Here is a 26,803-nt window from a genome sequence, read left to right on the forward strand (position 1 = left end):
CGAGATAGCCCTATTGGCACTGGATGCGCACGGGTTATCGTGGGGCTCATTCCTCCGGGCAAGGTCTTGTCACGCAGTCTTTCCATTGAGAGCGCCCTCTGCTGGTATATTGGTTGAGTGTGTTGATGAATAAACCAGCCGCTTATTAATTGTATATAAGTCAGGTGTCCAGGTGAAGTTTATTTCAAGTCAGGTCTGTCCAGGTTACGTCACTAAGTTTCGGCCAATCAGATTAGTCATCATCTCGACGGAGACCAACTTTCTTAGGGGACGGTATACTTCGGTCCCAACGGACTCGTCCCTAGCTGCTCAGAGACTCTCCGGCCCGGGCGTGCCGTCCGACGCGCCGGGCATAGGTCAGTGGCCGCGCCTCGAGGAGGAGGGCGCCCTCGCCTTCGTCGGAGGGGCGCGACGCAGCAGTTCTAAGAAGCTTACTGGACTTGTGCAAGTTTACTTCATCACATGAGTGGCTCGTGCTTCAGAGTAGTCTTGGCCCGAGACGTCAGTGATCGATAGCGGGTCGCCGCTCGCATGCGATTTTTTAGGTGGTTGTAAAATGCCTATGAATATTTACAACTTTCCTTTGGTTCCAAGACCTAAGGTACAGGTTCAAGTAGTTTAGTCCCTGAACCATCACACGCACACTACACCGTTACTGGGCGCTATCACCACACGAAAAGTCACAGTGTGATTTCGTTGGTCGCTTAAAGTACTGCGAATTTGGCCTATCCTCCCGACCCCCCCAAACTGGAAATTCTTGGGTAAATGATCAACAAATAGCTGAATATGTGGGAAAAGTATAGTGGGTACCAGCACCCTAAGGTGGGTGTGATTCCTTTACATTGAAACCTGTGTATTTTGGGAACAGTCAAACAAATTTCTCGCTTTACATTCAAGCAATGTTTTTCTAAGCAATTTATGCAGAAATTTTCGGACTTCAAGATCAGGATGCCATTTCGGCTTTCAGTTCTCGGGTCGATTGACGTCATGAACTTATATGCATAATTCAATATAAGACATCAAACTAAGCTAGCTGAAGATTGGTTCCCCAGGAAAAACTTGGGGGAAAAAACAAAGAAAATTTCCAATACGTTAGTGAATGCATGGTTCCTACCTTCACTGTGAACTTGCTAGCTCGAGCTCAGTCAGGTGCGCTAGAGGGCATCCCCCCAATTTACAAAAAAAAATCGCGTGCGCCCGAGCGGCGATCCGCTGACGATTACTGACGTCTTGGGCCAAGATTAGCCCCATAACAGCTGGACAGACAGTATCTATACGTGTCGTAGGCCCATTTTTGTTGTCATTTTGATACTGGATCGTACATGTATGCTAAGTAAAAGCCATACGAATCACTGTGCGTATTTCGTAGTCAAAGGCTTTTCCTGCGATCAATTGGCTTGTTTGAGGGGAAATTTACGCCAGGACTGAGGTAAATAATCATCAATCATGTTCCTTTCTTTCCGTTTTGTGTACAAAATATGTACTGGTACTGCGGTATGGTTCTTCATTATAAAATTATACCCATTCACTGAGTGTTAGATCTACGGGAGGGATGAGGGGATGGTCGTCACACATGTCGCACGCTCCACTGGAGCGTACGAGCGAACACGATGAACTGCATTTCCCTAGGGGTTTAAAATGTGCCTTTGACAAATGTTTGGCATTTTTCTGAAGCTTTCGGCTGGTGCTGCCTGGTCATGCTGGTCAGTTGGTCTAACGTTTACCTAGTCTATAAGAATAAAAGTTTGAATGCAGAATGCCACAATAGCTAAGTCATGTAAGTCAACCAGTTTGTTAGTTGGTAGACTAGGGCTAGGTCCATTGCCTATCCATGTCCAAATGTTAAACAAGGGAATTCCCAGCTCTTGTCCAAGTTACTTGGGCCCCACTGGCCCCATTTTGGTATCAGGCATGCCTATGCTCAGTCACGTTCTGCCGTTATCTGTTATGTGTCTGTGCTTTACAATAATTGGGCAACTCAGCTGGTCCCGGTGGTACCTCAATTTCAATTCAAAAAGACTCCTAAAAACTATTCAGACTGGCTAAGAGCTTGGTGAAATCAGGGAATAGGTCTTCTAGGTCAGTTGTAACTATTCTCTCTTGCCAGTTTTGAGTGTAATCTTGTCTTGTCTTGTCTTGATTGAGTTGTGATAAGTTTCAGGGGTGGGGCTGTGGTTAGATTGTGTGGGTGGTTTTTGTACATTACCCTCAATGGGATGAGCACCTTCTTTCTCGCATTTTCTTCACTCAATGCCAACCCCATCCTTCAGACCGTTGCCTCACCATGACGCAGAGACGACTCTGGTCCACAGCGGTTGCTGTGATTGGCTGCCTTCTTGCCTGCGATCTTTCCGCAGCCGCAGCGGACCCAAAAACCAAGGCTAACCTGACCGTGTCCACCCAAACCCTCACCATCGAGAACGGCAAATCAGATTCGTTTGACGTGCAATCCCTCATTGTGCTGGACGAGCCAGCAACAGTGATGTTTTTCAGCACGGATGATACCATCGCAGCACCTGAAGAATCCGTAAGTTGGGGCTCAGTTTGATATTACCCGACAGCAGATTATTGCCAATTGCATCAAGTCATATGAAGAATTAAAACAACAAAACTAGATTATTCACCTTCTGTTCCTCATCTAATTCCCCCCTCTTTGGCTCTTTTTAAAATGTTTCCAGGTTGAAATTCCAGCTAACAGCACTGGTGCCAAGGTCAGAGTACCTGTTTTTACCAACATGAGCTCCATTGTCGGCTCAGTGACCATCATGATGAACTCCACCAATGAGCAACTTGGAAAGTAAGGCCAAAAAAAAAGACAAAGTTTGTTTCTAATATATACCTTGAGCTGGACCAAGAGAGGATGCTACTTCCTTAGCAATGGAGGCTCCGGAGGGGGTGCTTCCGCTGGAGTTGGATTCAATACCCCCAAAAACTTTGGACAGTTGTGAGAAGGTCTTGTGAAGGGACTTGTGACTGGACTTGTGTGGACTCAAATACAACACTACTCCCGATGTTTAGCGCTGCTGTCTTTTGCCTTCTGAATATTTAGCTATTTTCACATAGTGTTTATTGATCCATCAAAGAGCAAAATGCAACCTTGCACTTGACACGTCTATCAATCGAGTAACGTGTGTCTAGTTTCCAAAGTTAATGTGGCATAAATTATCCCACACTTTTAATAAACAGTGACTTTTTCTAAATTTTGCTAAGGTGGCCCACGGTGTGCACTGTTTGATTTCTGCCGAGACTGCCCGCTATGTAGACATTTCTTTTCTAACTGCTGTTACTTAGCCAAGACAATCAGAATAACCAACATCTGGTGAGATTTTGCATTATGAGACGTGCCACGTGATGGCTTACTTGACCGTTCTCTATGAAATCACATTCAAGGGAGTTCATGGCTGGTTTTCATCCATTTTGGTTTCCAGCTTGTCCTCGTTGTTTGTCAGTGTCCAAGTTGTCCATAGCTTGCCGCTCAACGTCGTGATCATCATCGTTGGCTGGATCTACTTTGCGGCATGGACCATCTCCTTTTACCCGCAAGTGGTGCTGAATTTTCAACGGAAGAGGTACTGTAAGTTGGAAACATTTTCAGAACGGGAGTTGAATGTTTAATATTTAGATATATTCATATGTTATAATGGAAATGTGGCTCTGAGTTGCAGACGATCATTCTCTACCTAGAATGTACTTGCAATTATATCTTGCTAACTCTTGCGTGATCAAATCTCACTTTGAATCTGTGAAATTTGTTGTTCTTTAATACTTGGATTTCAAAGTTTTCTACTTTTATTATGTGCAGCGTTGTTGGGCTCAATTTTGACTTCCTTGCTTACAACATTGTCGGCTTTTCTGCCTATGGGCTCTTCAATGTTGGCATGTTCTGGATTGATCACGTAAAGGTAAGACCATTAAATTCTGTCATATTTTTGAAGTCAGTATGCTGTGCTGTTTTATTGCATTCATTTACTTTTTCCATTTTGAGTAGTGGTGGGACCCAAATCTGGATTTTCAGTCATTCGGTTTTGATTCTACAAACTGGTTCGAAATCTCAAAACCGGATATCTGAAACCAAAACAAAAATGAGCGACAAACGTTTACTGCAATGATTACTGCCTTTGATTGATACAATAAAAAGAGATATTCCACTCGACAGCACGAAACCACAACAGACTGGCTGCTTGTAACCACAAACATGCCACCATCATCGTCTCCATTCCAATTCAATTCAGCCAATCCAATTCAGCCAATGGGTGCCTCTGATTCATGGGGTGCATTTATTGTATCACTTCGACTTTGATTCCTCGTGAGGGCCGAATCCCCGGTCCCATGTGCCTCAAATTGTTCAGTGTCGCAACCACAATTATGGGACTTTCAGAAACCGCTGTAAACAGACCAATTCAAATGATAACGCAACGGATGAGCTGGCCCCCAATGGCAAGGCACATAACTGAACATAAAAACTGTTACACAACTCTACTAGAATCATTGCGGACAATCTAAAAGTACTGACATTTTAAATGACTTTTCTTGTGTGAATTCTAGCCCAGTAGGCCTGAATTCTATTTTCCTGGTGAACCGAGTTTATAGAGGCCATTTCCACTCAACAATTTTATCCATTTGGCCAAGAAGAAAATTACATTGAACGTTCCTAAATGTGTAAAATAATTTACCTCGATAGGGTTTATGATATTGTGAGCTTTGAAGACGAACAATCTTCATCAATCAAAAAAAGTTCAAAACTTAGCAGAATGAGCAGAAAGCCAGTAAGGGCATCACATGCAAGCATATAGGTATATGCCATTTGACCAATCAGTTTGCTCTTATGAGCAACGCCTTAGACTATTGGCCTGTCTGTGTTTTCCTTGAAGGATGAGTACCAGGCCAAGAATCCTTATGGTGTCAACCCAGTCTTGCTCAATGACGTCTTATTCACCTTGCATGCCATGGCCATCACGGCTGTCACCATCTTCCAGTGTGTCATATATGACGTGAGTTTGTGTTCGGCTGTTTTTTTGTTAAAGCTGTGAAATATTTCTCTCTCCTCTTGGGGAGAGAAAGTTGAAACCCTGGATGTCTGGTCTTAATTTTGTTTGCGAACAGAAATTTCTTGAGTGGTCTTTAAAAGATATTTTTTTAGCCATTGGTAAAATCAGTGTTACCCACAATTATTTTACCTTTCCAAATATTATAAGAAAGCAGGATTAAATTTTGCTTGTCATTTGCCATGTCACAGAATTTGACATTTGCCAAAAAGCAAACTCAACCCAGTGTAGTTGAGAGATATCGTGGTCACTGATGTGTAAACGTGAGTTAGCAAAGTACAGTGTGCCAGTATTCTAATTATGCCAGATGGGTTCAGAGAAAGTCTCTAATCATGGTTTTGTTTTTATGAAGTACAGTGTCAGTTTAGTTCAAACCTGAAGAGGTAATAGGTTTTTAACATTATGCTGCAGATTTCAAGGGATTCTGTTCCTGGCATTGCTGAAAAAAAAGCCTGGAAATCTCACATTTACCTTGGTATTTTCAGAGGGGTGGCCAGAAGGTATCCAAGGTCTGCATGGCCCTGTTAACTGCGGCGGGGTTGTTTTCGGTAATCACGTTGATCATCACAGCCGCTTCTAACGAACGAATCATCAACTGGCTTACCTATCTCTACTATTTCTCCTACATCAAGTTAGGCGTGTCCATCATCAAGTATGTGCCACAGGTAAGTTCTGCTGCGCTTATACATGGGGCCTTGTGGATTACCAAAACTGGTGCCTCACAAGAATTTCACAAAACTGATATTTGGAAATAACTCAGAAAGGGGAAATTTTTGATGGGTAAAAATCTGTCGCAAATTGAAGTGTTTTATAGAAGGGATATACAGTCGAAATTTCAACCCAGGAAAGTGAATTTGGTTTAAATTGGAGTGATTTGAAATTGTTTGTGTCTTGTGTGGGAATTTTGTAACAAGAACAAAGGAAATACCCCACAAGTATAGCTGTGTAAAGATGGGTGTGTTTGTATTGAGGCACATTGCTTAAACAATTTGATGTATTGTGTCTTATTGTGAGAAGGATGCAAAACAAGGTTCTAAAATGAGCTTTTTGTGTGTGGGTGGACTACACCGAAACTGCCAAAGACAGAATTATGCATTCGTAGGAAAGATGTTTTCCTGTCGAGTTTGGCATGAAAGGCATACAATTTTCTAAGCAGTTGTCTCTGCCTAGGAGCTCCGCCAAATTGCAAACAGGGTTGCAGAAATCGAGTTCTGCAATTGAACAAGCATGGGATAAACGAGATGCCCATTTCTGCATGTTGTCCAGCAAAGGAATTTGCTGAAACATGGAAAATTCTATCTGAGCAAAAAAATATGTTGCCAGCCGAAAACAACCATGTGATTAAATTTTTACAGGTGGCTGATTCTTTGTAGACCATTTCATGGCCTATTCATTTGCTAAGCAATAGCATTGCCACATTTGGCCAAGAAAATCGTCACAGCTGCACTGATGTTTTTCTCTCCTAACATCGGCATGCTGTTCGAATTGAACACACTACATGTACTTTTAGGCACCAGGAGACTGACAGTAGGGTTATGATTTTAGAATTTTCCTATTTTCGGGACTTTTTGGCCTAAATATTCTTGTTTTCTTTGAGAGGCTTCATCATCTGATTTTGCTACTTTTCTCAACTCCTACAAAAATGTAAAAGGTTTGCAAAATCATCACCATTTTGAACAAACTGATGCCTTATCAGCTATTAAAAGCCTCAGAAATTCATCATCACAACCCCACTGCTAGATGTTTTTGTGGATTTGCGACCCCCTAATCTCACCCCTGAGACAGAGGTCCCATTCCTGGAGGATTTTTGTATATTTGAACTGTTCTCCCCAACTGTACTCATGTACCTGCATGGGGTTGACCCTGAGCTTTCACCTTCCTTTGGTCTCCTGTAATGCCCATGCTGATTTCTCCCCCAGGCCTGGATGAATTTCAGAAGGAAGAGCACGTTGGGTTGGAGTATTGGTAATGTCCTGCTAGACTTCACTGGAGGCTCCTTCAGTTTGGTGCAAATGTTCCTTCTTTCCTTCAATAACGGTAAGTTTAAACAACACCAACAACCAAGATCCATTTTCTTGGTAAAAATAAGTCTTTGCCATAGGACCTTGCACTGAAAGTGGAAGAAATCAGAATAGGCCAGTCACTGATCATAGGTTATCATGGATCTTTGCCCTTAATTTATTTGATGTTAATCAAACAGCAATTTCTTGTCGCATCACAACTCACAAGCACATCTCTAAAGGATCCACTTGCAACTGTCTCTCTCAATTGACATCCTGCAGATTGTCACATGCGTCAGTGTTTTCCGAGTGAAATTTTTGTGGCTGTGCCGTATTGTCAAAGAAATTTTGAGCAAATTTTTTGCATGTGCTCAGAACATTCGTCCACACTGAGTTGTAGTTGTACTTTTCCTACAAAGATGGCTGTCTACGAGAGGTGTCCGTTCCTGATTTCAGTGTGCAGATCACATTCACACCATTTCTCTTTATTAAAAAAAAATAAATAAATTTTGTAAAAAATAACAACTCTGAGACACAGCAACTTCCACAAAATTCCCATTCCAAGTTTTGTAAAGTCAAATTTTTTTGTCAATCTGCGATTCAGTGACTTTGTTTCCTTGAATCCGCAGACGACTGGAGGTCCATCTTCGGTGACCCCACCAAGTTTGGCCTGGGTCTCTTCTCCATCCTGTTCGACATGCTGTTCATGGTGCAGCACTACATCCTGTATCGTGGCAGAGCCCCCATTCAGGGTGACGGCGACGTGGATAAGGACATTAGCACAGAGAAAGAGAGGCTGATGAAGGATTCCACTAGTAAGGAAAGCATTAACTTCCAGCAATGAATGAGTCGGTTTGTACTCACGTGACCCGCTCTGTGAAAGTGAGTCACAAGTCGCTAGAGCCACTTTTGAGTAAAACAGGCTTTTAAAAGAACCTTACGTCATGGAAATTGGTGGGAACTCTCAACATTGTTACCCACGCAGTGATGCAAAAATGAGTGATGCACCAAAACAAAGAGCCCCGTTTGCTCTTTCTGAAGCAAAATCCCCTCCAAACAAATGGTCTGACGACTCAATTTTACTGCGCTTATGTGTACCCTATGCGCTTATGATTATGACGCATGATTTATTCAAAGAAACGTGATTCACTATAACTAGTAATCTGAGACCAAGGGTTGATGGGAAGGAGGGTAAACTGTGGTGGCCCTTGAGGGTCATCAAACATCGCATATATCTTTGCAAATATTTGCAAAAAATCTGTGATGTCGCAAATATTTGCAAAGATATTTGCAATGTTTGATGTCCATCCAGGGCCACCATAGTAAACAGAAGTTACGGCTTTGCCCAAAGTCATGGCTGTGGCTATTATTAATGCATGCGCCTGTGGACTTTTCTGGTTCAGTGGCTTAATCCATCTCTCACGCATGCGTATTAATGTCGGCTATAGCCAGGACTTTAGACACAAGTATTTTTTTCAGGAAATTCTTTTTCTTTGGTTGCAGTGCTGGGTTTTTTTCTTTTAATTTTTTTTAGGGGGGCGCATTTTCAGATATCATGAGTGAGTCTCTAAGCTTTTCATCTTTTGATACAATTTAAATATCGCTGGATTAATAAGCTGTCCTGTTAATAGATTTCAAGATATTTAAAGGATAGGACAATTTTTTTTTTAATCATGAAGGCTTTCCTGAATGAACAGGTATATTTCAAAGCAGTTTAACAGGAAGTTGTAAATTTTGATAATGCTTGAAATTGAGAAAATTTCAACTAGATATTTAAAATTGCAAACATATTAAGCAATTTGTAAATGTTGAATTCCATTTTATAAATTATGGCTTTCAACGTGCAAGAGCAAATGGGGTCTTCTTACTCAAAAATTCTCAGCCGTACGTATTTGGACTGGTTCCAACATCTTTTATCTCTCGAGTGCGCTGAAATAAGGAGGTACGTCAGGAACAGATCAATCTGTTTAATCCAGCCTCATGGTGGTCTGACCAGTCACAGCTGCAATGTGTGGCCATCGTGTGTGCACAGAAATGTGGCATTGGTGCACGCTCGTTTGGCGCTCGTGGCTGGAACATGCATCGTGGCATCGAAGAGGAGCATGCGTTAATTGCCAACATGCTAATCAGGCAGGGCTTGAAGATGTCCAGGGTCCAATCAGGGAAAAGCTCTGCTCAGTTTTGAGGGGTTTTTGAATCGCAAATTTGCTCTTTGAAAACCGTTCTGAGAACAGGTTGCGCACTGGCTAATTATATATTTCAAAATGTCGGCTATAATTCTGCACTGCTGACGGAAAATTGTGTTAATCACTGCCTGAAAGGGAAGTGGCTGCACAAATTTTCATTTACCTGAAAAAGTGGTCCATTATTTCAAATTTGCCATATGGAACCCTGCTCAACCCTCCCCCCCAAATAGCAAAAAAGCATGATTGTGTTCCATACGACCTACATTCAGTATCAATAAATATTGACTTGACATTGGCAGCAGAGAGAGAAGTCTGTGCTGTGAGCTGGATAGAAAAAGCTGTACTTTCAGCCTGTATGGCGGGCCCCTGTAAGTGTAAGAGTGACTAAAACTTGTGTGGTCAACTCTGTAAATCCCACCCTCTTGTGAGAGACTGAAACCAGGAAACTGGATCCAATTACAACATGTATTTGAAATCATTTGTTCTTGCCACTTGTACCATTGGCTGCTTGTAGCAGTAAGAGGCTTCATAAGTATCCTTAAATATTCTCTTTTGTTTGACAAACTACGGCCTTGAGAATGCCATAACAGGCCCTCCATTCATAGCAGGCTGTGCCAATATCTTTGAGCAGGTCTGTTGTTGGTACCGGTGAATCATTTTATGTCTTGTCTTACTTGTATCATCATTGGCTTGAATTTTTTTTCCCCATTACATGTATGTTCATGCACTCCTGTTTGTTGAGGTTAATAGATTTATTACTTCACACTGAAGTGAATACAACTCAATCAATTTACCAATGAGATAGAAGCCAAATGTAGCAGTAGTCACTGATAGTTAATTTGAAATGTTAGCTGTAAAAATGGTCACAAACATGTATCAGAAGTGACCGGTCATATATATATATTTGAAGTGAATGTACATTTATTTTACATTTATATGAATTTCTAACAGAAATTTTGGGTACCTATTTGGATACTTATGTAATGAAATGTTTGTATGGGTTGATGGAACTGTGAAAAAAATCTTCAGTTTTTGTATCAGTATTAAATGCCTCAATATTGGGTATCTTATCTCCGTATCTGAATTACGCTTGTGTCGTTTTACCACTTTAAATTCGTCAGTTGCACCTTTTGGGCAACTGATTCTTCCATTGGAGTGTAGTTGTTTCTCCGAAGTGGGAAACAAATATTAAAAAAAAAATCTTCCACAGCAACCACTCATCTACATTAACAGAATGAGTATTTAAGATTTTAAAGTAAACATTTTAAAACCCCTCAAAAGGGGACACTAACAGAACAAATTATTATGCGCTGGACTCATGGTTTCTCTTCGTCTCCTTTTCAGCGCAGAGTTTATTGGAACACCACAAAATGAAATGAACCTTCAAAGCTCAAACCATTTCCCCCAAAGATTATTTCAGCCAAACCTGCTCCCAATTTCACATTCTGAAAATGAACAAATGAATACACTTTTAATTTGAAAATCCCCTCAGAGTACCAATCCTACATAGGTTATCGCATATCATTCAGCATGTACCCAGAAAATGCTCATGTCATTGTGGTAAGTTGCATATCATTTTGGCAGTCAATGGCTACATCTGATTGTCGCCGCTGCGGCTGAAATGAACATGTTTGCCTATTAAAGCTGCTGGCTAGCAGCTTACAGCCACTTCCCACAGACAGGTGTATCACTATCAGATCTTCTCAGGTTACTCTTCATTAATCCCAGCCAGTGTTGTACGTAGGATCTGGCCAAGCAGTTGAGGACGTCTAGGTCTGGGGTGTACGGCTCTGGCAAGAGCGTTAACTACCACTTTTACTTCCAGATGTAGCCAGTCAATTCAGACGCAGCCAACCTCAGAAAGTTGTTGATATTCTGGTAAGACTTTACACATGACCCCTGCTGTTGCTGTAAAGTAATGGCTGTATTTGAATTTCTGGGCCTCACTGATATTTATAAAACCTGCAAATACATTTCAGAAAGTTCCCGCTTTTTTTCTAACGTCAAGATTTTTTTTCCCCTTCCTCTCCATTAAAAAAGACAACCACCTCATCCCTTTAAAATCAAGTAGGGGACCAGCTTTGGGTACACACGCTCCCTATTAATAGCTGGTACCCATGCGCTGTGCCCAACACTTCCAGTTGAGCGTGGAGGAACAAACAATATTGCATTACCACATCACTGAAGCCTACAAAAATGGCCCACTCATTAAATAGCAATTGAGAAACTCAACAGCATGACGACGGTTTCTAGGACAACTAAATGTACTTAATCAGTAACCAGACGCTAACTTGAAAGATCTAGAATGCTGAACAAATCTACACTACTTGATTTTGTTTCTATTCTGTTATACTATGATGGAGTAACGAGACAACTTCATACAGTGGATATTTACAGTTCTGGTTTTTTTTGTAATGTTTGCACAAATTCTAATGAAGTTTTGGCTGTCTACCAATAAATATGGACATACAGGCTGAAACGTGCCCAAGGCACGAAGACTGCAGTCAAGGTTGGTACCTATAATGTACAGATCAATACAGACTTGCTTTGATTATCCGCTGTGCAGTTAAAAACACAAAGCTGCGGATGTGCAGACAAGCTACCAAATACACTGCGTAGTATTGATAGGCCATTCTAAGAAATGTTTAGTTTATCACCAATCGCCTTTCCCATACTCAGTGGGGTTTCCGATCATTTTTGTTTGTAAACAACTTACTAATTAAATTCAAATTTAGGAATAAAATCAGCGTAGGTGCAAATAGATGAGAGATTTTAAGAACAGTGACCAAAATTTGAAAATATATTGCGTGTAAGGTGCCTACAAAATGCAAACGAATTCATAAATTTACACGACTGCGAATTTATAACAGAAACCCCATCACTGATTGTGATTTTCAATTGAAAGAATTTCAACTTGGCTTTCACACAGTACATTCGGATGAAACAGTGCCCTACAAATTTCAAAAACCCAACAATGGTTACCAAAAACCTCCATAATTCATAGGCTATACAGTTTCATTGCTTGAAATGTCATTCTAAGGACAAAGGAGAACATATGATACATTAATATGGCATTCCATGACTTGAATGATAATATACCATCATATCATGGACCTGGAACATTCAGGATTCAAGAAGAACACACATATATATTTAAAAGACAAAGAAATATATTAGTACATATGTAAGTCAGAAGGGACCCATCAAAATGTATGGCACTGGCCAATCAGTGGAGAGGATGAGTCATGTGACTGCTCAAAAGTGACCCGGGACAGACACAAGGACCGGTCACTTCTACCATTGTGGGTGAGGGTGTTTTTTGGGGGGCAGAAGCTGTTGCAGAATGAAGCCAAGAAGTTTACTCAATAATTCTACCCACCACAAATATGACTCGAGTCTTACGCAAACACTGAAAAAAAAAGGGAGATTAATCGTTCAATGTGCAACCTGCAAGTGTTCTGCTTCAGTTGGCGCTTTGGACAAACACTGAAAACTGATCCAAAGCCTGCTGCGTCTGTTTTGGCGCTTTTCACCAAGAGGTTAACTCAGAAGACAACTTTTGTCACCAACAAACCTGAAGCAATTTTGCGCCACACATCCACTATATCCCAAATTATTCAAGGTTGGATAACCTGAAGAACTGAATACAACCAAATACCTAAGTTACAAAGACAGTCTTGCCACAAGTGCTCCCTATTTCTTTGAAATCCCTCGTGACGGAAGCCCCCAACTAAATTTAATATGCTGAATGTACACACTGAGCGAAAAAAAATGGCAGGTTTTGCTGAACTGTTAAGAGTTGAAAAACAAGTGTGTCGTGGGCAAAAACTGCGGCTAGAGATTGGCGACTACCCACCACAGACCCTCCAGTTGAGTATTAGAAACAAGTCACTTGCAGGTGTACCCTCTAGTGTCTCAAAACACAGGTGTGATGATTTCCCCTCCCCCCCACAACTCCTAGAACACACCCCAAAAAGTCCCACACCCTCTTACCCCTGCACCCCGGGCTGTCCCTGTATGATGACTGTGCCTGGCTGCAGGCTGAGCTGATCCGTGGCCCCGACGATGGAGAACTGGGCCGGGGCCACTACGGGGAAGGGGTTGGCGACACCGGGGCCCCCTGCCTCCGCAGCAGGGTTGGATGAAGTGTAGGCCGCCTGGTGGCCGTTCTGCATGAACGGCAAACTGCTGGCGTTGCTCATCAGGGTGCCGGCCGAGGAGGGCAGGCTGTAGGTCTGCTGGCGCTGGGTGGCTCCCCCGGGCAGGATGCCCGTATGGCTGATGGGCTCGGCATTAGCTGGAATCAGATAAATCAAATTTACATATCATGCTTACATAGGACCAAACTCTCCCAGATACTTCAAAATCCACCAACAGGTTTGGAAGAACTTCGTAGGTTTGGATGTAAGAAACTGTTAGCAAAACTTAACGCATCCTTAACCACTTCGTGCCGGGGCATTTTTCAACGTTGATGATGCTGGGCTGGCATGACTATCATTTTTTCCGTTTTCAAAATCCTTCAAAAATTCATCATTCCATTTAACGGTCGTTTATAGCCGCACGGAGTAATTTTTAGGCACTACTCTAAGTTGACAGGTGACCTTCATTGACGCCCGAATATTTCAGCCAGGCCTGCAGCCTTGTACACAGAGCCCAGATTGAACCTGGCTCAGTGCACTGCTGACCTCTTTTCAATAGGGGCCAGATTAGCGTGCAGCGGTGCTGTGTGGCTCATCGCTGCGCTGGTGGAGCGCTTTTGTCCCCGGTGGTAATCCGCTTGCTCTAAATGCCCCAAACCCTGGTATACGGTTTCAAAACAACACCGGATTATCACCACTTTTGAGAGTGAAAAATGTCGGTAATGCCCAGCAGCCTGGTCTTTTGTTCGGAGTACGGTCTTTTGTTACACGGCCCTGTTTCCTTTGTCCGAGTTTGGAGACCCTGACCACACATACACCATATGGCTCCAATTTCGGAGTCCCCGGCAGGAAGTGGTTAAAAACCCATCAAGAATTTTCAGAGAACTTACTAGAATTGTGGAAGGTAGGCACCCAGTAGGAAGCCTTCCAATATCCTTCAAATCTACCGGGAGGTTCAGGAGAACTTTGCAGGTTTGGATGTAGAAAACTGTTAACCAAGCTTCCATGATCCTTCAAAATCCACCAAGAGTTTTTAAAGAACTTTGTACGAATGAGGGAGGTAGGACCCTGGCTATCAGTCTTAACATTGAGACGGATGCCCCTTGAAACCCAAAGTGTACAGAGTGTACTACTGGCTTACGGCACCGGGAGGCTTAAGGTTTCTTGCTAAAGTAGTCAAATGAACTAGGAAATGGTGTGATGAAATCCCGTTCCTTCGTCAGTAACGTTACTAACTACTCCACCTACTGAATACAGCTGACTTATAGCACATTTCCAATTTTTACTGGGAACATGGACCTCCAAGGAACTTGACATTCAATATCAACTTACTGAAAAATGTAAGAGAACTTTGACATCGTTTGAAATATTCCTATCCAAATCATTGGTTGCACCATGAAGTGATGGACACTGTCGTTTGGTGCATCAAAAAAGGACGTACCGTCCATAGACTTTGTGCACATGATACGTCAGCTTGTGGTGTGATCAATGTACTACAACATCGAATCTTTCCAATGCAAAAACAACTCACACTTACCAAGTGGTATAAGGTTGAAACTCTGCCCTATACCCTGCTGCACCGGAGTCACCTGCATGGAGTTGGTGTCTGCCATCCCGTTCACCATGGCCGTCTGAGGCACCGAGTCCCAGTACTTCTCTGAGGGGGAAGTCTCATGGCTGCCGGTGGGCGGCTGGGGCTGCTGGCCGGTGTAGTGGAAGAAAGGATTCTTCAGGTCCAGCCGATTGTTGGAGCGGGCCCCGCTGCTGTCCGACTGCAGCTCGATGTCAATGTCATAGCTTTGTCTGGTGGGAGGAGAAAAAGGGAGAAATAGGAGGCGTGCTTTCTCGGTTAAAGTGGTGCTTTCTTCATCTTCCACTGCGGTGACACAGGCTCGAATCCTACTGAGTTGGGTTAGTGGATGGCTTTTAGTCCCTACCTGATCCTGCGGGCCTTTTCCCAGAAACACTTACCCGGCTCATTGCTCAAAAGTCAACAATTCTTAACTTTCTTCTCTTTACAACTTTCTTAAGACACGCAAGCTACAGTGCCAAGGCTGCTTTTGAGGAATTCTTGGTTTCATTACTAGAATATACAGAAAAATTACAATAATAAAACCTCCAAATGTTCAGTTGGTCAGGACTGTTAACAGGCTGGGCGTCTGTCATAAGCAGTAGCCTATGCATGAAATCATAATGTGAAAAACTGTTCTGAGTTTGCTTCTGCACCTCCAGCTATTGTCAGAGCTCTAACTGTTCCCTTTAGGATCAGCAGGGACATAGCTATGGACTGTGCACTTCTGCCACCATTTCCAATGTTTGGTCGTCATGCCCTTTCCGTGGCTCACATGCCCAAACAAGCATATACAGTAACATACATGCGTTCTGAATACATGAAATCTTCATCCCTCTCTATAACAGTATTTTCTGAGATCGGATAACGGGTTTGTACCGGATGTTTTCTTTACCTTTTGTTTGCGATGAGTACTACTTTTCCTGACATGGATTGACCTTGCTTGATATAGATCGGCGCTCTTAGTAAACAGCGAACCTGTACAGGTAGACACGATATCGATTAAGAAAATGCAATTCACAGTCACACAAAATACATGAAACGAATTATCTTAGTCATTAAAAGTAGTGAAACCACTAGTAAATAAAAACATCATCTGTAATTTGGACAGTTCTCGCTTAAATCTTATTCTTGAAGAAACGTACATGATGATATTAAAAATTCTTAACAAAAAATTCTTCTTAAAAAAAATCTTAATAAGAGTGGCAGATGGCAAGATTTGCATAAAACAAATGATTTTATTTTGCTGTCTGACAAGCCACTACGGAGAAGGTTTTGCTCGAAAGCAATTCCATATTTACCTGATACCAATGTGTGAGAGGTTCTGTTGGCGCCGTGGACAGCCAGACTGTTTGCCTGATAAAAATGAAGTCACAATGTAAGTCGATGACCAAAGACGTGCACAGGTCAAAATGTGATTCCTACAAATTCTTTTGAACCGAATGAAGGTTTTACAATTTTTAACTGTGGCATGTCCTCAGTGAAGAACAGTCATGCGAGGTCTTCCTAAAAGACAACTAAAGGGGCTTTTGGGCTGATTGAAACAGTCCTCTCATTTCAGGGAGTGACAAATTGGCAAATCTAGTCAGCCCCAGACACTGCTCAAATGAAAGTCGAAAGACTGTTTACAAATGTTCAAATCAAACAAGGCCAGGATGTGAGTTCTCCTTAACAGCCCGATTTCAGTATTTTATACATGAAATTTTCCAGGAGAAATGTCAGGAGTCAACTTACATCTCCGACAGAACCGTCCACACAGCCATACCCAAACTGTCTGTCAGCCAATCATAGCTGTGATTCGTGTCCGACATGAGTGCACAAAAGTCCCACGAACATGCACACGCCCATGATACAGGCCGCTACAATGTGCACTGTGGCATTGGAGAGAAGCACATATTCACTGTCTGCAGTAGCAGTGGGCGGGGCTAACTGGATCAGTCTAACGCCTTTGGATACAAAATGGGGAGACAAAACAAAACACCACGATCTTACATTGTCCCACAGAAGGCCACATCAAACCAGAATGCAAGGCCGTGGACCGCCCCCGAAGCGTGGGCCACGAAGCACAGGGGGATTTCAATCCGGTGGAGGTCAGTCTCGTGCGCCTTGAGGAAGTCAACTGTGTACTTCTGGGACCTCGCCAGACATATCCTGATGTCAAAGGTGTCCTGTTGGAGAAAGAACACAGCTCCGTATTAATCCTTACTCCCTAGGTGTTTCTGCCACAAACCTCTGGCCAAAGTGTAACACTGTGCACACTTTAAAATAGGAAGCCATACTACGACGACTAAACAAGGCGTTACCATTTGGGGTAGTTAAAGTTTAATCTTCGTTTTGTGTCACAATGTAGAATGCAGAGTGTTTAATCTTTACAGTCATTCTCTTTTGAACATGTGTCTTGGCAGGAACAAAACCTACTCTATTGAACCTCAGTAACGTGGAAACTCAAGTCAGCAAACTTCTCCTGCAGGCTGACAAGTCAACCTATGAGGTATGCTTGGAACCTTGAAAGCTTCACAAGGGTGTGTCAGTGGTGACAAAGAGTAACAATAAGCCTATCACACATCCCTCAGAAATGTGGAGTCGGCTTGGTGTAGTGGCTCCTTCCCCCGCCTTTCACCTCTGGGGCCTGTGTTCGAATCCCACCTAGGTCAGCTTGTGGATTGGGTTTTCATTCCCAACCTGATTCCAAGGCTTTTCCCTGGAATATTTATCCGGGGTTTTCCCTCCCATCTCCAAAACTGAACATTTCTTCAGTGTCTTCTTCGTTGTCAATTATAACCACCCTGTTTACTGGAACTAAATTCACTACTGGATGGACAGAAGTAAGTCAAAACTAAAGGTGAACTTAGCTTACTCTATATTCCTTTAGGCACAAAAACAAGCACAACTTTTTAATAATAAGGAAAATTGCATTAAGACATAAGAACTGCCGGAGCGACTCCGAAACCACCGACTGGGGTATACACTTCGGGGCCGGCTTACCGCATTGATGAATTTGACAAATTTCATAATGTGTCAAAATCTGCACCAGAACCACCAAGGTTGGCTATACAACCACCGATTGGGGTAACATTTGTGGGGGGGGGGGCTGGCTTACCACAATGGGCTGCCTGAGGTACTCCTGCAGGGCCTCCTCCCTGAGTCTGGTCAAGTTGACCCCATGAAAGGACTGCTGGTACCTGGGGAGGGAGGGGGGGGAGAGGCAAATCAGAAGTAGGCTATGCATAAATCTGTGGAACACCGTGTAGATTCTGTGCATGGGCATCCATTCAACAGTAAGACGGCTCAGCACGTTAGCGAACACCCTGCATATTCACTACAGCATAACTAATCATTCATCGAGACAGTCTTACTACAGCTGCACTGCACTATGGGCATTCCAAAATTTGAGGGGCGTACGCTCTTTTGAAAGTCACAGCATCTAGTTCCATGAAGAGGTAGTGAATGCCAGCCTAGGACCTGAAAGCTCCCACTGTAGCACCGGCTTCAAAGTCTGGTCGCCAAGTTAGTCTTTTGACCCAAGTTCCTTTTCACACATTTGCCCAGAGCCATTTAAAACTCACAGAATGTTAAAAACTTAAACCAACTGCAGAGGGTGAAAGCATACACAAAAAATGTAGGAGTATTAATGACAGCTTTTGCTCTGTCCTACATCAAGGTCCAACGGGCTGAAAGGAGTTGAAAACCTGCATTTTTGGCACGCCTGAGGTCCCATCTACAGCAAAATTGCTGGATGATGATTTTGAAGCAATCCAGGTTGTGAGGCTAAACGTAACTGCTAGGACGGGAAAATAAAAAAAAATCCTTTAAAAAAAGGCAACTTACCAGAAGTTTGCTTTGGTGAACTGCTCCATGTAAATAGCATCGTCCGAGAATGGCGCACAGTGTAGCTCACCAATGGTTGGGAACATCTTGCCTGAACGAAACAAGCAAAACAAAAATCTTATTGGCATGAGTTCAGATAATAAAAAAAATCAGTAAATAGCCTTGGACAATGTCATTCAATGCTACAAACATTCAGAATGTTTGTTAACATATGTACACATTGCCACTGGTATCATTTTTTTGTTCAAGCCTCCTGAAATCCCACAGTTACGGGACGTTACATTCCTGACCAACGGCTCAAGTGCACCTCATGATGTGCAGGTCACTTTGAAACATGTTTTGTGCAACTTTCTAATCCTCCTAAGTGTACGAAAACTATTTGACATCTGTTTTCGGTTACCGTTGCTTTAGAGCACACTTTTCAAAAATTTAAAAGAAAGGATAAAAAAACCACCGTCGTACCTGCGGGCTTGAGAAATTTCTTGGCGTGCAGGTAGCTTTCCAGCATGCGCTCGTTAAACAGCATATAGCCCATGGGCTCCGAGATGATGATGTCAACCTGCTCAGGCACTTGCACCTCCTCGATCTTGCCGGCAAGAATCTTGATGCGGTCGGCCAGGTTGTTAGCCTCCACCAATTTCTAGGAGGGAGACAACGGGGGCCCACCAAAGTAAAAATGTCCGAAATGTGTGAGTATGGGGTATGTGCGCAAGAGCTCCCTCACTGGCGATGCAGTGAGACATTGGGAGGACGCCTGAGCACTACTGTTACCTTTACTCGTCCCCACAATGCCCTTACAGGGCAGTGCGATGAGCAAACGCCCTTCACAGAATTTTCGTGAAGGAGGTACGTCACCGCTACAGAAGCGCAAGGCATTGTCTGATTGTGGGTTTACTGGATGCCCCAATCAATGTATGTACATCCAAGTGCGCACATTATCACATGCATGCAGACGTGTTGACCTTGTTGTTGAAGAACTGTGTCCAATGAGTGCTCGACACTAATGACATCATGCATCCTGAAATAGTTGTCCAGTAAAGGGGGGTAGGCAGTGGGGACGAGGGAAACCGTTGTCATGCATGCTAGGGCAAAGGTCTGAGGACGCATGTGCATTTCCGGAGAGACAAAAAAATTACATTTTGTGCTCTGTTCCACGCGCGTACGAAACAATGCGTACATGAGACTTCATTACTGGGTAGCACAGCGCCCTCTATCATTCTTCGGAGGATGCAAGAAACTGACAGCTGGGAGACTTCCATGGTTGTGAGAGTTGTTCCCAGACGTAGTCAACTCATAAAAAATTCCAAATAGTTCTGTTCAGGGCTGAATTTATTCAAATAAAAACAGATATTCTTGTGGTAGATGCTACTGTTTGACGGTAGTAATACCACAGCAGTGTCACAGACAGCTATTTAAAAATTCTGAACATGCTGACAACTGCAACATACGACTTCATGAACAATTGGTGCAAGCTGTCAATATGGCAATGTTCCAGCTGTGGTAAGCCCATCACCACTAAAGGAAATCACAGTTCGTTCATTGAGCTACACTGTCTGGTAGAGATTAAAAACACCAGCAGGTAATTTTTCAACGAGGAAACCTCCGAGTATTTAAAATCTCAGGGCCCTTCCTCCCAAATCGTGAACAAAGCAGGAAGTACAAGTTGAATGGCCTGCCAAAAGCTAAACAGGAAAAAAAAACGAGGAATGCAAAAACAATATGGGGCTACCAACTGCATTAGGGGTCTGCGTCATACTTTTGAAATGGCTGTGTTCATTCTGACCTGTGCATGTTCGGCTATGGTGCTAGCTTCGATGGCATAGACTTTCTTGGCACCAGCTTGGATGGCAAAGAAGGAAAGGATGGCCGACCCTGCGCCCATGTCCAGAACGATCTGTGGATTGCGGAAATCATTTTGATTTCTTGTTTTAAATAAGGAAACTCAGTCAATGAACCACCAAGTACTGAACGATCTTTCAGACAGGGGGCTTAATGCCCCCACCCCTAATTTCCAAAGGCCTCTTGCCCAACATTGTCCCTTGATTGAAAACTACCCCAGGGGTTTATATTAACTCTGTGCACTATCCCGCTCCCCTGTGTTCCATTTTGGGCACTGGAGAGTCATTCTCTGTACAAACAACAGCATTATTGTCCAAAGAATTCTTTGAACCTCTACAAAGCTTTTCGAGCCTTGTATCGCATACTACTGTGGACTATACCAACCAGATCACTAAATGCTGAACAGAAAGGCAGCTCACTGAGTCTATGTCAGGAGATAACGTGAGCAAACTACGGTATCTTTTTTTTTACCTCAGGCACCACATTAGACCCTAAGGGAAAAACTTGAACAAACTTCCCTGTTGACCCAAAAATGTATGATGAATATAAAAGCAGAATGCTAAAAATGGAGAAAACAATAGGAAATGTTTGGAGGAAAAAAATGAAATCCTATGAAAACAGCGAACACATCACAGCTGTTCAATGCTTACTCTGATTATATTTCTACACTGCACTGAACAAAATGCGCAGCAACACTTCACCTTATTTCTGAAGTCGTCGCTGTTCTGAAGCATGGCTTTCTGGTAGGTGGAGGTCCTGATGTAATCTTGCATCATGTTCTGTTGCTGTGACAAGTAGCCATAAAACTGGCCAAGGGGGGGGAACAAACAACACTGCTAGTACAGAGAAGAAATATTGCAGGACAGAGGGCAAGTTTGTGTAACGTTAATGCTTAGCAGTGATGTCTGACCTTCTCGAAGGTCGCTACGGGGGCCAAAGTCACAGAGTTACCAGTAAAAAGTACAGAAGTTATCAAGTTGAGAAAATATTTGTCTCCGGGCCTAGTCTTTGTTTGGTTTGTTCAATCATAATTTCCAGTGAGTGGCATTATAAAAGTGCAACCCGACTCCTCAGCTGATGCTACAAACCTTTGGAGACAGTCTTTATGCGGGGAGAGGACTGATGCCCGGTCACTTAAGGGTCATTGTGGATTATGAGGAAAACATTTGATGCTAAAACTGTGGGAGGGATGCAGTTTCTCTGCCATTCTTACAGGGTGTTTTGGTGCAAAATTTTGGGAATTTTGCGGTACTGTCAAACGATCATTTCAGTACCAATCTTATGACAACTGGGCACACCAGTCTTGCAAAATGCCCAGTTTTCCAAGATGACCCATCTAAAGTGACAACTTTCCCACTGATGTTCTCCATACAAATGGGTCAACACGCACAAAGCTGTCAACTATAAGTGACTCTACAAACAAAACACTGAATTCAAACTTCAGAGATGCACCTGTACTCCCAATGACTGTCTTTACATGTGCGCCAAGTTTCAAAAAAAAGGATCGGGCGTGGCGCAGCTGAGATCTTTAGGAGGCTCCCCCCTCCCAAACTTCAAAAGACGGTCCGAAAAAAAGAGACTCTCTTTAGGGCTAAAACTGACCACGCTTGATTAAAAAGTGTAATAGCCCCTTTCATAAAAGGAATGTTACTGCGTCCTCATGTATGTATGTTCAAGAATGGAAGGTGTTGTCCAGTCAACTCACTTGAAAGTACTGCGATGATGACGCCTCATCCGTCCGCTCCTTAAAGACTGATTTTTTTGTAGTCTTACTGCTATTGTGTTTGGCACCCTTGACGACATTGTGAAATCTGGACAATTCTGTGGGGGGGAGGGGGCAAACGTGTGAATGAGGTAGGCGTACATTGTACTGGCAAGTCAAAAAAATCTGATCACTTTACATGTTAAAAGGAAACAACAAGAGTTGAGCCTGACAACGTGGAACTGGCTGAACAAATGAAGTACATGTTTGGCCTTTGAACCTTTGCTGGTTAGGCAGCAATTTAGAATTCTCCTGGATTTGAGTAAGGAATTTACCATTGTCTTAGAGACAGATGCATGCTTTTATTGAAAAATGTACGCAAATATTCAACCTTTCAAAGCCAGTGATGAATCATATTTTAAGCTACGGGGCAAGCTGTAAAGTTGAGAGATTCTGTACATGTAAATGAGAGGGTTGTTGGCCTGAGGAACGGGCACACGCACAGCTCTACTTCATGTCACTACATTTATTCAGCCATGTTGGGAAAAGTGCACGGCACCCTCATGTGACAGGTGGAGATGTGACACGGGTAAATGCTGTAGACAAGGACTTGGACTTGAAGTCCATCACTACTACTTGTATATCTCTTCAACACAGTGTCAAGCTGTGTTCCTGGGTACTCGGATACCTATTCATTTAAAGCACTCGAACAATAAGCCACACAGCCTTGATTAAAGGGTCAAATAACTATGTTACGCCCCAACTATAGCATAAGTCCCAACTAGAGTTGGGACAGTCCCAACTGTAGTGCTGCAGTTGGGCTGGCCCAACTATTGTTGACCAATGTCTGTAGAAAATGTCTCAACATTATCTCAGTCAATGTGTCTCACACTTGACACAATTCATCAAAAATGTGGCACTTAGCCCTATGACCAATGACATGACATTTGTAAACAATATGACTTTGGCACATGCTGGGCGCATTATGCACACAGGACCTCTCTGCTGTAGTTGGGCCGGGCCCAACTGTAGCACTTCAGTTGGGACGGGCCCAACTATTGTTGGGACTGATGCTATAGTTGGGGCGTAACAACCACATTCCCACATGTGTTTGAGTTTGCCCACAGAACGTGAAGGGTACGCCCACATTTCTCCCCCCTCCCCCATCCAATGTTCCCCAGCCTTGAGAGATGACGTCGCTCTTACCAAAGTCTGATGCAAAGTGAAGCAGCACGGAGCGACCCTGAATGTTGACCAGGTAGGTATGTTTGCTAGCCTGACAGCAAACTACCTCCTCACTGCTCAGGGAGAACCGTAGCATCTGCTGGGAGTTTGCACCTGGGGGGGGGCAAAATGACAGAAATAGGCACGAAACTAAATGTAGAATCACGCACTGAGGTCATCAGGGGGGTATGTGTTCTCTTCATGCAGACTGATGCTTTAGACCATGATAACGCAATATCAATTTTTGAATGGGAAGTCCACAGGAATTTCTGGCTCCAAAATCTGGACCTTCGAATTAAGAGTCCTAAATTAAGATGAAAACAGGCAATTCATGATGCCAGACCAGTGCACGAAGTAACAAGCTCAAACCCTAGTACTCTGTCTGAAGAAAAGTCTTGAGGTAAAAAAAAGTAAGGAACATTGTCCATCTAGGCCTAAATTTGGCCCAGATTGGATTCATAACCTCTTCATTATATTGGGATTTACACCAAGGGTATGAAAATCAGCCTGTCCCAGCCAACATTTTACAACCGTTTTTTCACACCTTACCTGATGGAAGAGGCTGGAATTTTGTTCACATACATGTACCTCTTACGTCTAGAATTACTTACATGCTTGGCTTAAAATAAGCAAATATGTCCCATGTGATGTGTTTGTAAACAGATCACAGCACCATGTTTCTGTCATAAATATCCCAAATGAACATCTTCTTTGAAGACTTCTTACACATTGCATGCGTGCAAGTACAAGTTGCGTAGAAACTGATTGTCTGGTTTCCAGACCAATAAGACCGGATGATATTTTGAGCGGTCTTCGATACGGCAGGGAGCCAGCCTAAGTTTTAAGTCTCACAAAAGAAGTTTATACCACATATATTGGAACAATGACATACATTGTAGTTGCAAGGAATGTGTCATCCAAGGATGTCAGTCTAAGCCACGCATGTACGTATTCCAGATATACGGAACACTTGAACAAATTTCTGCTACCTACATCAGGTAAGGCCAATGAAAGTTGATCTCAATGTTCTCATCAGCCACTTGTGGAAAAGTGATGAGGGTTTTTCATCATCTTTCACCAACAATTTTCTCCACAAATTTGACGAAGTTTCCTAAAAATTCATCAGACTCACACCATGCATAAGGGTTGAACTCATTTCAAAGGCTCTTGACTGAAAAAAGATTTGAATTGCAGAGAGAAAAGAATTTCAAAACTGCAATTTTTTGAAAAAAGAAGAAGAAATCCTTTCTTTTCATGCACGAGTTGAAAGACAGAATCACTGAGGTTTTGGAAAACTTGCGGTACCATTCCATTGGATGATCCACAGCAAATCCGGATGTGGTATTTGAACGGTGTAAATTTCATTTGCTGCCAAACAATGCAAATGACCTCGGGCACATGCATCATGCCAGTTTCCCGTCATGCACTAAGCGCCATCATATGCAACATTTGCTTTCACCCATTCCGGCAACAGCGCGCAGATTGTCAGTCAAAATTGGCTCCTCCCCATACCTGTCGGTGACTCGACTGTACGCGTACTACCGTACCACACTTACATGTGTACACACAAAACTGTACATCCACATGATAATCTACATCATGAATCATGAATAATTAAACTCCGCCCACATAACCTCCCTGGCTTTTCCCAAAAAAATGCCTCTTCTCCCTCAATTTAATATTGCATTGTATACATACGGAGACACAAAAAATTAACTGTGACCATATTGTTCATGTACATGCACTTCCAAAACAAGCACATCTGATGTACTAGCGAAGACGTCAATTCAATACAACAGCGCTAGCATTCGGTTTTTAGACTGACAATCTTGAAAATGGTAAAAGTTTTTGATGTGGGCCAAAATTTGCAAGTGGGTGCTGACGTAGTGGGGAGAATCGTGAAATCAGAAGCGGATTTTTGGGAAACGATGAACGATAAACTTTTTTGATGCGGGCCAAAATTTCCATGCAGGCAGTGACAAGAACCATGAGATCAACTTTCATCGGCCTAAAGTGTGAATAAAAAAGTGTTGCATGGTATGTAGTTTGCTAACTTGGCCTTATCACTATACTGCGTCGGTACTTTTGCACGATAGAATGGCACTGTGGGCAGGAAAAAGGGGCAATGTTTGGTTCCTTTCCTTCCCACAATGCCTTTCTACCACTGTGAAATATCACCCATGTGGTACTACCGTTAGGCCTAAGTAAGGGTTATCATGCCTACTTAAGTTATGGCAGGATGAATTCATGTCAAGCATGTTGGGTGTGAATCAGGCAACCACTTGATCTTTCCACAATCTGTCATCAACGTGTCGCCTTTTATCTAATCTGAAGTAGTGAAACTCTCTTTTAGTTCACCAAACTATCTCAAAGTTTAGATAAACCGCGAGATTAGGCCTTCATGTCAACACACAAGTATGGGTATGATGACGCGCGCTAAGTCCACAATACATCATCATGTACATGTACATTGTCTTGACGTACATGTAATGATGTAGGCCTACTTGACTTCACACCAACGTAGATCATGGCCCGCAACAAATCAAATGCACAACAAGCTCAATTACCATTGTAAATCGAGACCAGGGGCTCCTCGTTTTCCGTTACTACCTCCAGCCTCAGAACTGCTTCGGTTCTTTGTAGAATATCGCCATGATCCGACAAAGATCGGAGGCTAATTCCTTCGAACACAACAGCCATCGTGCACTTCGTTTTCACAAAACATGAATTTTAATGCTTGATTTGAGTGCGCCCTCTTTTGGCGATTGTTGCTTGAGCACATAAATTAAGTAGAAATAAATTGGCAAAAGTATTCATTTTGAGAATATTAATAACTGCCCAACACTTGAGCATTTATTGGGGGGAATATGTTTTCTGTGGCTTTAAAGTCGAAATGTTTTAGTTTTAATGTCGAAAACTAGTTTCAAAGCTCGCAGGTCAACCATGCCTTCTAATCTAAGGGAGATTTACTAAACCATGGACTAAACTGTGGTCCTATTTCCGTGAAATGGCTCTTTATCCCTAGCACCCTATGCATAAAAGCGAGCTAAATAAATGAAAATAAAATAACAATTGGAAACAAATTTGTATGAATTATTTCAAACAGTAATTATTCAAACTGAATTCGCAAAAATCGTAATTATCATTAATTGAAGCCGCATATGCAAGGGCGCCGGCGTTTCATCCCCGCGATTCAGCAACACACATTATGTAGAATCCAAGACGCACAGGGTGGCCGTATTTTCTACAAGTTCCTAGACTCCCTCTTCT

At 42.8% G+C, this 26,803-nt stretch overlaps 2 protein-coding genes across 2 annotated transcripts; one reads left to right on the top strand and one right to left on the bottom strand.

Moving 5' to 3' along the window:
• The first annotated feature begins 903 nt into the window (after positions 1 to 903).
• LOC110984368 (cystinosin-like) lies at positions 904 to 10,301 on the top strand. The gene is made up of 9 exons (XM_022244508.2): positions 904 to 1,429; positions 2,271 to 2,527; positions 2,679 to 2,797; positions 3,429 to 3,569; positions 3,803 to 3,902; positions 4,872 to 4,991; positions 5,531 to 5,710; positions 6,965 to 7,082; positions 7,675 to 10,301. Exons 2-9 carry the CDS (start codon positions 2,285 to 2,287, stop codon positions 7,887 to 7,889), a joined length of 1,236 nt encoding a protein of 411 aa, XP_022100200.2. The 5' UTR covers positions 904 to 1,429; positions 2,271 to 2,284; the 3' UTR covers positions 7,890 to 10,301.
• Positions 10,302 to 10,553: 252 nt separating this feature from the next.
• carm1 (coactivator associated arginine methyltransferase 1) lies at positions 10,554 to 26,273 on the bottom strand. The gene is made up of 13 exons (XM_022244507.2): positions 26,101 to 26,273; positions 23,516 to 23,647; positions 22,313 to 22,428; positions 21,309 to 21,413; positions 20,552 to 20,662; positions 19,231 to 19,408; positions 18,769 to 18,859; positions 18,041 to 18,122; positions 16,933 to 17,108; positions 16,242 to 16,296; positions 15,836 to 15,918; positions 14,908 to 15,173; positions 10,554 to 13,528 (listed from the first exon to the last, which is right to left on the bottom strand). The coding sequence occupies exons 1-13, from the start codon at positions 26,231 to 26,233 to the stop codon at positions 13,221 to 13,223; spliced, it is 1,836 nt and encodes a 611-aa protein (XP_022100199.1). The 5' UTR covers positions 26,234 to 26,273; the 3' UTR covers positions 10,554 to 13,220.
• Between the last annotated feature and the right edge of the window lie 530 nt (positions 26,274 to 26,803).

Source organism: Acanthaster planci, linkage group LG12 (assembly GCF_054643075.1).
Source record: "Acanthaster planci isolate LZ-2023a linkage group LG12, COTS_SCS, whole genome shotgun sequence".
In the NCBI taxonomy this organism is placed as follows: domain Eukaryota; kingdom Metazoa; phylum Echinodermata; class Asteroidea; order Valvatida; family Acanthasteridae; genus Acanthaster; species Acanthaster planci.